General features: G+C 46.6%; 2 protein-coding genes across 2 annotated transcripts in view; one reads left to right on the forward strand and one right to left on the reverse strand.

The window, feature by feature from the left end:
- Klhdc7b (kelch domain containing 7B) overlaps positions 1-5989 on the reverse strand; it is a 9219-nt gene extending 3230 nt beyond the window's left edge. Inside the window, exons 1-4 of the mRNA XM_010634237.2 lie at positions 5642-5989; positions 1613-1669; positions 590-678; positions 62-196 (exon numbers count right to left, since the gene is read on the reverse strand). Coding sequence (XP_010632539.2) covers positions 62-196; positions 590-678; positions 1613-1669; positions 5642-5989 — 629 coding nt within the window. The remainder of the gene's footprint in view (positions 1-61; positions 197-589; positions 679-1612; positions 1670-5641) is intronic.
- Positions 5990-10652: 4663 nt separating this feature from the next.
- Positions 10653-11144, forward strand: part of Odf3b (outer dense fiber of sperm tails 3B) — a 1882-nt gene continuing 1390 nt past the window's right edge. The window contains exons 1-2 of the mRNA XM_010634484.2: positions 10653-10678; positions 10854-11107. Of these exons, the coding sequence (XP_010632786.1) occupies positions 10653-10678; positions 10854-11107 (280 nt within the window). The remainder of the gene's footprint in view (positions 10679-10853; positions 11108-11144) is intronic.

Below are 11144 nucleotides of genomic sequence, written 5' to 3' on the forward strand. Positions count from 1 at the left end.
CCAACCCAGGAGAGCCAGCGCTGTGGCCGCCACCACAGCCAGAGCCAGCAGGACGATCGCAGCACCCGCCCATTCATCCTCGCCATTCCCATCCCAGCCCCAGAGGGGCCCGCTGGTCTCCATGGCACCCTGGATCGTGGTGCTAGGGAGCCCGACGTGAGCCGGCAGCTGCTGGTGCCACACACAGGGCCCTGGGCTGCCTCGGCAAATATGGCATCAAGAATGCCCGGCCCAGAGCCCGGGTTAAGGTGGACCTGTCAGCCGGGCCTAGGGAAGGGGACTCTGCCTGCACCCAGGCTTGGAGGTTTGTCAACAGGCCCGTGATGGTATCAGGGGATCCTGTGGCCTACAACTGCCTTCCTCACTGCCCACTGGCTGCTGCCTTCTCCACCTTTTCCTGGGGTTCCAGGTCAGATGGCAGTGTTCTTGAATTCTGGTCCAGTGGCCCAGTCAACCTGCTTCTGCCTGACACCCCCAGATTCATCCCACACCCCTGGTCCAGTCTCAGGGGGCTCTGGCAGGGAAGGGTTACTGGTGGGGAGATGTTATCTTGAGACTTAGCAACATGATGCAGCCCCGATGAAGTTACCAGAAACTGGAGAGGCCGATTCCACCACAGCCAGCAGGGAGGCGGGATGGGGGTGGGGAGCTGAGGAGGGGCCCTGGGCCTGGGTCCCGCTGGAGGCAGTCAAGGCAGGTGTGAGTGATGGTTTACATCCTGGCATGCGGGGCTAGGGTTCCCACACCCTCTCCTCCAGCACCCTGAGCTCACCAGAGATGGAGTAGAGTTTTGAAGAGGGGGGAAAAAATGAAACAAAGAAAACCCAAAACTCACATCTCCCTCTTGTTGGTCAGGCTTATGCCGACCACTTAGTACTGAATGTCCTGGGCCCCTCTCACCTCTGCAGTCTACCCAGGTGCAGATCCACCATGCCAATGGAGAGCCCTGAGTAGGCTGCCCCTACCTACTCCAGATGCTGTCAGCAGATCCCCGGCCCAGGCGCTCTCCCAGACAACTTCTGATGTCCTCAGCCTTCAGCCTCCTCTCTGAGCTGAGGTCATCCCTCAAGACCAGACTCTAGCCCACTCCTTGCCTGGGCCCAGTCCCTTGAGGCCAGAAGATGTTTCTACCAGGCGTGAGTGCCTGGTTTCTAGGAAGCAGTCTATCTCCTCCACCTGCTTATCACACAAGCCCATCTCAAGAACAAATCTTGGGACAGATGCCAAGTGGGGCCCAGACATGACACAGAGCTTGGAGGGTCCCTGGGACAGATATTCCGCCAAAGTGGGCTTTTTCCTCCTGCTGGGACATAGTGGACCTAGGAACTTCTCCCTGACTCAGGCAGCAAGGACATGCCAAGTTCATCCCTGGCACCCTGCCCTGACTCTGCTGAGCTTCAAGTGTCTCCTGGCCTGGTCCCCTCCCACTCTGCCCCAGGACTATTATATGACAGTGAAAGGGTGGAACTGGCCCCATGCCTGAAGGCAGACTTCAGGTTCGGGGAGGGCTTTCATGTCCTTATTCTCTGTTGGTTAGGTTGGGGTCCAAAGACCTTCAGAGGATGGAGCGGATTCCCCTCTCTGTCCCAATAGGCCAGTCAGCTCCACCTACCTTCTGCAGACCCACTTCTGCAGAGCCCCAGGCCACGTCCAGGAATACGAGGTGGATCTGTCAAGGGATGGAGGGCACCACATAAGGAGGAACAAGCACAGGGACCCTTCCAACCGACCCCACAAGCTATGAGGACCACAGCAGGTGCTGCAGACACACAGGTAAGCAAGGGCCTGCTCAGTCCCATCCAAAAGGAAGCATCTCCCTTTGCCAAAGCCAGACCAAAGGCAAAACATTGCCCTGCATGGAGAGACTCCTGGCGGCAAGGGTGCCTGGGGACATGCTGTCTACCCAAAGTAGAGTCATTTTGTCCTCTTCACTTCCCAAAGTTAAAATGTGGCCCTGCTGGAAAAGTAACAGAACTTTGAAATGTCTACACAAATTGTGAGACACACACAACTAACCTGAACGTGCCGTGATAACATAAATGTCAGAAATACCACTAAAGTTGGGCGTGGTGGCACACGCCTGTAATCCCAGCACTCGGGAGGCTGAGGCAGGAGGATCACTCTGAGTTTGAGACCATCCTGGGCTATATAGTGAGTTCCAGGTCAGTCTCAACTACATAGACCCTATTACAAGACCCTGTGTCAAAAAAACAAACAAAAAAAAAAAAAAACACTAAGGAAAATGGTAAAAAATAGAGATGGTTGTCCCAGGAAGCTCCAGCCCTTAGCACCTTCCTGAGAGGCCCTCTTTTTCAATTTAAGCAGAGGCTCAGCCCTCAGGATCCCATCTGAGAGCCCGCTGAAACAGAGAGACTGTGTTGCCTCACAGCACATACACACAGGAGTGGGGGCACCACCGCCTGCATGCTGGCTGGGGTCACAATGGTAAAAAATAGAGATGGTTGTCCCAGGAAGCTCCAGCCCTTAGCACCTTCCTGAGAGGCCCTCTTTTTCAATTTAAGCAGAGGCTCAGCCCTCAGGATCCCATCTGAGTCCCCGCTGAAACAGAGAGACTGTGTTGCCTCACAGCACATACACACAGGAGTGGGGGCACCACCGCCTGCATGCTGGCTGGGGTCACCCATACCCGTGGATCTTCTGTGACACTCACGAAGGACCCACCACAGCATGGTTCCAGCCTGGCAAAGCTGGTCCTGGCCACCACTGCTCCCTCTCTGAACTCTGCAGTGGAAGGAGAGCGCGGGAAGTACAAATATGATTGATTCCCAGTGGAGAGTGAGCTAGCGAGGCCCCCCCAACACACACACAGCAGGAGGGTGCAGTGCTCTTTATTACCAAAATTATTTAAAAATGGAAACACTGTATATCAGAAATGATATTAAACAATGACATGTTATTATATAATTATGTTGAACTTTAAACCTATGTGTGTAGATAGATATACATACCTAGGCACAAGTAAATACAGAATAATTTTAAGGCTCAGAAAATACTAACCCCAGACTTAATAATTATGCAACAATTATTATATACTACACATTATATTGTTATCGTTATTATTGTAAATTGCACAGTAATTATTGTACACACCAGGAAATACTTCTCAAAGAACTCATCTAGGGGCTGAAGCCTGGCGGCACAGCACGCACAAGGCTCTTGGTTCAATCCCTAAGCACTGGCCCCCAAAAAAGTTCTCAATAGGAGAAACAAGAAAATAACAATTTATAATGGAAAACGTATGTGGTCAATAATATAAGAATGATAGAGAAAACATGCCTATGATTTTAAAATGTGGTACTGAAAATGTTATATAAATAGTCATTGGTAATGTGGCTGTAAAGTTTAATACAAATACTAACAGGGAGTCTTGCAATACAAGGGAAATAAAATAAATTTTTTAAATAATAAAAAGTATGGGAAAGGAGAGATAAAACATAGCAAGGGCTGGTGATGTACTTTAGTGGTTGCATGCACAAGGCCCTAAATTCAGTTCCCACTACCCCCCCAACACACCAAAGCAAAATAAAATTATTTCTCCAAGACAGAGAATATACATTGTTTTAATTCTTTTTTTGGGGGGTGGGGGTTGAGACAGGGTCTCAATATGTAGTTCAGACTGCTCTGGAACTCACTGTGTAGCCCAGGCTGGTCTCAAACTCACAGCGATCCTCCTGCCTCAGCCTCCCCAGTGCTGGGATTACAGGCATGCACACTATGTAGTTGAGACTGACTTGGAACTCACTATGTAGACCCAGGCTGGTCTCAAACTCACAGCGATCCTCCTGCCTCAGCCTCCCAAGTGCTGGGATTACAGGCATGCACCACCACACCCAGCTTACATTGTTTTAATTCTTGAGAGCAATTGCTAAATTCAGATCATTTCAAATTTAAATTTTAAGAAAAAATTTTAATTTAGATATTTACAACACTCATCAACTGGAAACCCAAGGTCACATACATGCTAGGCCAGCACTGTAGCACTGAGCTACATCCCCAGCCCAATAAATTGGAAAAGTTAATATGGTATCAAATGTCCCCAAATTTATCTGCAAAGTCGATGTAATTTCAATTGCAATCCTAACAGGTGGGCTATGTGTGGCTGTGAGACGGAAACTGATTCCATAGGGAACAGGGGCCCAGTGATGGTGATTAGCACAATGTTCCTACTGAAGAAAACCCAAAAAGCTGAGCTAAACTATATAAAAACATATATACATTCATAAGAGCATCAAAGAGCTTCAGACAGCTAAAATCTAGGGCAAATGTCTACGAACTGGTGAGGAAAACCCACGTCTCAAAACTGCTTTTATCTGGAGAAACCAGGCTGTGGCTTGAAACCAGGACAAAAGGAACCAAGGCCACAGCCCACCTGTCTGAGGGTCCAATAGAAATTTAAAAAAAAGAAAAACAGATGTTAGACTTCGATAGAATTTAAAACTTGTGTGCATCAAAAGATATTATCAAGAAAGTAACAAGCCAAACTATAGAATGAGAAAAACATCTCAAATCATCTCTCTGATAAAGGTCTAATATCCAGAATATATCAAGAACTCTTACAATTTAAGGAAAAAATTTTAAGTGGGCTAGGGACTTGAACTGACACTTCTCCAAAGAAGATATCCAAATGGAAAAAGAGGTTCCTTATCACCGTTCTTAGCAAAAGATAAGTGAAACCACAGTGAGGTAAAACTACACACCCACTAGGATCACTATAAATTTAAAAGGTGGGAAGTTAAATGTTAGCAAGAATGTGGAGAAAATACCCTGGTAGCGGGAATGTACAGTGATGGCCAGGCCACAGTGGAAAACAGTTTGGTGGTTCCTCAAAAAGCTAAACATAAAATTACCATAAGACCTTGCACTTTACTCCTCAGTACATATCTAAAAGAAGTGAAAACTGGAGCCTGGGCTGGTGCACGCCTTAAGAAAATGGAGCCTGGGAGGCTGAGGTAGATGGATCCCAAGCTCCAGCCCAGGCTGAGCAATTTAATGATTTCACAAAACCCTATCTCAAAACGAAAAATTAAAAAGTGCTGGGGGTGGGGTGTAGTTCAGTGTAAAGGCCCTGGGATCGATCCCTAGCCCTGTTAAATATACAGTGAAAATGGGGATTCAAACAAGTACGTGCTCGTGACAACACTTTCACAAATGGCTCAAAGGGGAGAATAGTGCAAATGTCCATCAACAGATGGATTAAACAAATTACGGTGCATACTACAACAGCTCCTCCAGTAAAAGTAGTGAAATTTCCATGCATGATGACACTGAGAACCCTGAGGACATTATGCTGAGTGGATAAGCCAGACACAAAAGAAAAACATTGTATGATTCCATTTACATGAGGTTCCCAGAACAGGCAAATTCATATAGACAGGGGCTGGAGGGAGAGGAAAAGAGAGGGTATCATTATGGGTAAAGAGTTTGTGTCGGAGATGATCAAAAAGTTTTGGGGAGAGAGAGTAGTGACAGGTGCACAGCACTGTGAATTAACGTCACTGAATTTTATGCTTTTCTGCACCCATGCTCTCCTCAGCTCCACGCACCCCGTCTCACCTGAACTTTACACCTGAAAATGATCAGAATGATTAACATGATCACACTATCCCCACAATATCCTTACCCTCTGACACAGGCAGGGCAAGGATACCCTGAAGGCACCAGGTAAAGTCTGGTCAGTGCGGCCGACCAGAACCAGCACCGTGTTGAACAACGTTAGGTTAGGCCTAGGTTTAAGGTTAAGGTTGGGCTTTTCACACCTCATTTCTCTAATGGAGAAATGGACCTGTTCCCAGGCCCAGAAAAGCCCCAGGACGGCAAACACTGAGCCTTTGGGAGGGGTCACAACGGGAGGCACCACAGCCAAGGCCTCGCTGTCCACCCATGGTCTGGCCCCACCAGATGGCCTGTTCTCAGCTAAGCCACCAAAGGGTGCGAGAGTGTGTACCAGTCTGCAGTTCCGGAATATCATTGGGAATCACCTGGCTATTCATTCACATCAACAACCAATTAAATAACAAATAAATGGAGGAGAAATCACTGAGAAGACAGATGAAATCTATTATGCTGTATTCTGACACACACAGTAAGGGAGGTGGGGCTTCTCTAAGAGGAGGATCTTCCAAGAATACTGATTGATAAGGATGACTAAATTAAAAATTCTCTGGCCCAGGATTTAGCTCAATGCTGTCCTGCCCGACTTGCAATCGCAAGGTCCTGAGTTCAATCCCCTAGTACTGAAGGAAAAAAAAAATCACACATCTCATATTTTGTTTTTAAATGTTGGAAAATAAGGCCAAGGGAAACCAAAAGGAAAACGAAAATCTTTTCTTTGACAAATATAACAAAGAATTTCAGAGATGGTAAACAAATCCTGAGTCCATAGACAATGGGGACGGTGTTGTGGCGCCCTCTGGTTGTGATGCTGTGTATAATGCCCTCCCAAAGAAGGGGTCAAATCCAGGGAGGGAGCCCCTAAGAGTTCAAATGTGATTTCAACTGTTGTAAAATATATCTAGAAACTGGATTAAAATGTCCACAAAAGATGATATACACTCAAGATACTCCTGAAACTCATTTGCCTCCTACACTAACTGGCATGTTCTGCTGTAAATTGAAAATGAACTGATCACGATTATGCAGTGTGGATGAATCAGGTGCAGGGAGCAGGTCACACAGTAAAAAAGAAAGTGGTACCACCATTCTGGAAAGTAGTGCAGCAGTTTCTTTTAAGCATAAGCATGCACTTACACACAGCCCATACCAGCATTCCTGGGCACTTAAAAAGAAGCGGGGGCCGACAGCCACACAAAAACCTGGGCACAAATGTTCACAGCCTCTTATTTTTAATAGCCAAACTGTTTCTCAATAAATGACAATAAGAATGCTAAGTATCAAAATGACCAGATAGGGGCTGGGGAGTTAGCTCAGTGGCACTGTGCCTTCCTTGCAAACGCAAGGTCCTGAGTTCAATCTCCGGTACAAAAAAAAAAAGACCAGATACAACTGAAATCAAATTCAGAAAGAAATCATTCCCTTAGCTGTAAGTGCTCCAAGGGGGACTGAAAACAGGTTTATTAAGCCTGGGTTCCTAAAAAAGCAGCAGTCAGGCAGGGGTCCTCCTACTGTGGCATTGGGGAGAATAACCAAGGACAAGGAAGAAGAGGAGGACAGTCCCAAGATACAGATCTTGTCTACTTACTACTTCTTCTGTGAACTTGTCCTCCAAGAGGCCAAATAAACTCGTCCTTTCCCAACACAGGGAAAGAAGAGAGGAGAATCCATTAGATCACAAGCTCTCCCGGTAGAGCACATTTCCCACACTTCTGTGCTGGGCAGAAGTGAGGATCTGGGCAGCTGGCTGGTCAAGGCACAGCAGTCACCACCGGAGGTGACAAGTGGCCCCAAAGGGAAGCTGGCCAGAAGGACCTTTATGGGCTTCAGAGGGTCTGATACATTCGCAAAGAATTTTTCTAACTAGCAAAAAAAAAAAGTCATTAAAGCCTAAAATAAACAGCAAAAAACACGACTTTGCACTTCAAAAGCTACAGGAGGGCCAGGATTTAGCTCAGTGGTGGTGCTGCCTGCCTCAAAAGCACAAGGTCCTGAGTTTGATCCCTGGTACCAAAAAAAAAAAAAAGCTACAGATAACTAAATGTGAGAATTAAATATGAAAAATTAAGAGTCACCCCCTTTCAGAGTTTGTCTGATTAACATTTGGTCCTTTGAACATATCAGCTGAAGAGCAGAACACTCAGGGACACAAATAACTTCAAAGATAGGCATTCACTCAGACATCTGTGTTCCTCCCTGCCGGAGAATGAGCCTGGGGCCTGTGCATGCTAGGCAAGAGCCAACCCTCAACCCTGTAACGGTGTGCGAGGCACCAGACCATCCCGACCATCCGCCATACTAGTGACTCGGAACAGTCTTCCTTCTCTTCCATTTTTACTGGCTGCTTCTCTCCCACCGTGGTTTCACATCAGCACCTGTGGCTTATTTACATTTCGTGGAAGGATTTATTTTATTCCTTCAAATTTACTGTTTTTAATTTTACAGTGCTTTTTGCTCTGTACCCCTATTGGAGGGGGATTTGAAGGCTTTTTGTTTTTTCCTTTTCTCGTGCCCCCCCATACCAGAGATTGAAACCTAGGGCCTTCGTGCTACATCATTACATCATCAGTCCTGTTTCTTCCATTTTTAATTTTGAGAAAAGCTGTAAGTCACTAAATTGCCCAGGCTAGGCTTGAACTTTCGGTCCTCCTGCCTCACCCTCCCATAGTGCTGGAATTACAGGTGTGTGTCATCATGCTGCAACATACAAATAGAGAAATTGCACCAGGAATTTGGATGTAGAGCTAAATGAGCTTTTTTACCAATGGACTTTTTTTCTTTTTTGGTAGCAGGGATTGAACTGAGGACCTCACACTTGTCAGGCAGGCACTGTGCTACTAAGCTAAATCCCCAGCCAGGACCTCCCCACCCCACCCCAACTTTGCAAGGTAATTATTGTGGCATTTCACAGTGACTTAGCTGAGAAGATCCTGCAACTCAGTAGGATGTTAAAATATCTTACAGGCCCACTGGTGAGGTTGTAAGAGTCTGAGAAGCTGCATTCACCCAAAATCCCAGCACCTGCCCTGGCCCAGGTGCTCAGCACTGTGGCTAGCAGCCCATTGGTTCCAGGATCAGTGTTCATTTCTGCCAAATCCCCGACCAAAGGCTCCCATGATCCCTGGGGCTCTATGCTCTTATCTGTTTTGAAATCCACATTTACTCTCTCAATTGGAGCAACAAAGTATTTCAGTGAAGGGCAGACTATGATTATTTTGCCTCTTCAGGTCACTCAATTCTGCACTGCAATATGAAAGCAGCCACAGCACAGTAAACAGATGCATGTGGCTGTGTCCCAATGAAACACGCCTACAAGAGTGAGAGGCCTGGCACAATGACCCGAAACTTTCCCCGGGCTTACTGATGTCTCCAATCTAGACCTCTTCAGCCCTTGTGTGTGCAGCACAGATATCTCAAGTCTGAAATGCTCAGATTAGGACTCAACATTCCACCTGTCCCAGGTATGGTCAGTAGCATTCGGCTTCTGGTCCACTTATTTTCCTATATTTTACAGCTGAAAAGCAACCTTTGTATTTTGTAGATTCTCTTGCAGCTGAGTATTGGAGAGGTTGTTGAGTTAAGTGCTCCAGTGTGTAATGGGAAGGCAGAAATGATAGCAGCTGTGGCTGCCGGGGGTCATTCCCTGTATGACTGCTGTTCTCAGGCACAAGACCAAGCACAGGTGTCAGATTTTAGGACCTGGAAAGGCCATGTTGCTCGCACAAGTGTGCTGTTGGCTGGGTCCCCAGGCATGGAATGCAGACCGCATCTGTGGAGATTGTGTTAGGCCAGAAAGAAATGTGACTGCCATCTGGCTACAAGACATTTTTGCCTCACATTGCTGGTTCCTTCTAGTTTTTAAAAAATAGAAATCTAAGGGCCAGGGATGTAGCTCAGTAGTACCACACCTGCCTGGCAAGTACAAGGTCCTGAGTTTGATTCCCAGTAAAAAAAAAAAAAAAAAGACAGAGGGCCAGGATTTAGCTCAGTGGTTCTGTCTGCCTCACACGAGTGCAATCCCCAGTACCAAAAAAAAAAACAAAAAAAAAAAACAGAAATTGAGATTCTATGTATATTTGATGGAAATTTTAAAAATAATTTTATGAGCTAGTAAAAACATTTGTACAGTCAGATATTGGCTGAGTGGCCCGTTTGCAATCTTTGATGTTGTATTAAGACTAAACAATGACAATATATGCAAATAAGATGATTACTTATTGTAGAAGGCAGGAGAAACAGCAGAGTTTATGAGTGAGGTAAATATAAGTGAACCCTTATTAAATATTTTAAAAATTCAAATATCCCACAAAGAAAAGATGCTATCTTTTCAGTCCTAAATGTCAAGATGGTGTGGAGCCGCCTTTAAGGCTTGTGGCTTTCTTTTATTTTTTAAACAATAGGGCATAAATTAAAACCAGAAATCAGCAATCAGCAGAACAATGAGTTTGCATAGAGTCCTGATTTCCCAGCTGGCCATCTGGATTAGCGCTGTCAGCAGCCTGGAAATGAGTTTGCTGGTACAATTGTTTGGAGTTTTTACTTTGGCTGGGCTTAGTGGTACTCACCCATAATCCCAGCAGGGAGGCTGAGGCAGGAGGATCACTAAGAGTTCAAGGCCAGCCTGAAATACAATAGACAGTGAGGCTCTGTCTCAAAAAAACAAAAAATAAGAATAATTTAAAAACAAAAATAAAGTATTAGTTCAAATCTCATATATATATTTGAAATCTATAATCAGCTGAGTAACTAACAAGCATGTGCCACCATACCCAGTTGGAGTTTCTTTTGATCCAGAAGTTAACAAGACTTATTAATTTCAGTATTTTTCTTTTTTTTTTACACTTTATTGTTTTCTTACAATTGTTTTGGATTATAATCATAATCCAAATGTCCTGTCCTACCACATCCTTTTATTCAATTTGCATGTTTATCTTCGGGTCTGACTTTTTGGGGGGACAAGTATTCGATGATCATTCTCTTATTCCCACACTGGTTTCCGTCTGCAGGTGTCTAAATCTGGAATGGGTGCACCAAACGCGGCGGCAGGGTGAGCTCCCTGCTGGTCCGCGGCTCCCTTCGACTGGACCCCACAGAGGTGGGGTGGGCGGCGTACGTGACTGAGCAGCGTGTGTGACAGTCCGGTTGCCTGGAGGCGGCTGGGGACACAATGGGGCTTGGGAGTTGGGAGGGGTTAGGGTGAGGTGTCCAGCTACCCTGCTCAGTCCTCCAAAGCAGCAGGTCGGTGTACCCCGGGCGCCTCAGGAAGCCGCGCCCCACATTCTTTCCCAGCGCTCCAAAATCTTTGCCCCCACGGAATGCCCTTCCCCAAGTCTGGGTCTACGCTTTGTGCCGTTCGGGGAACGGAGACCGGGGAAGGCCGCGGAGCTCAGCCCCTGGCCCGGGTCCCGCTGTGCTAGGAGCCTCGTTGTCCCCGGTTTGTTTTCCGGGCGTCTGGGATACGCGGCGGCCCCGCCCGGTGAGCGGACCCCGAGCCGCTGCCGCCTCCCGTCCTC

Source organism: Fukomys damarensis, unplaced genomic scaffold, assembly GCF_012274545.1.
Source record: "Fukomys damarensis isolate Sample0158 unplaced genomic scaffold, DMR_v1.0_HiC HiC_scaffold_19, whole genome shotgun sequence".
Taxonomy (NCBI): domain Eukaryota; kingdom Metazoa; phylum Chordata; class Mammalia; order Rodentia; family Bathyergidae; genus Fukomys; species Fukomys damarensis.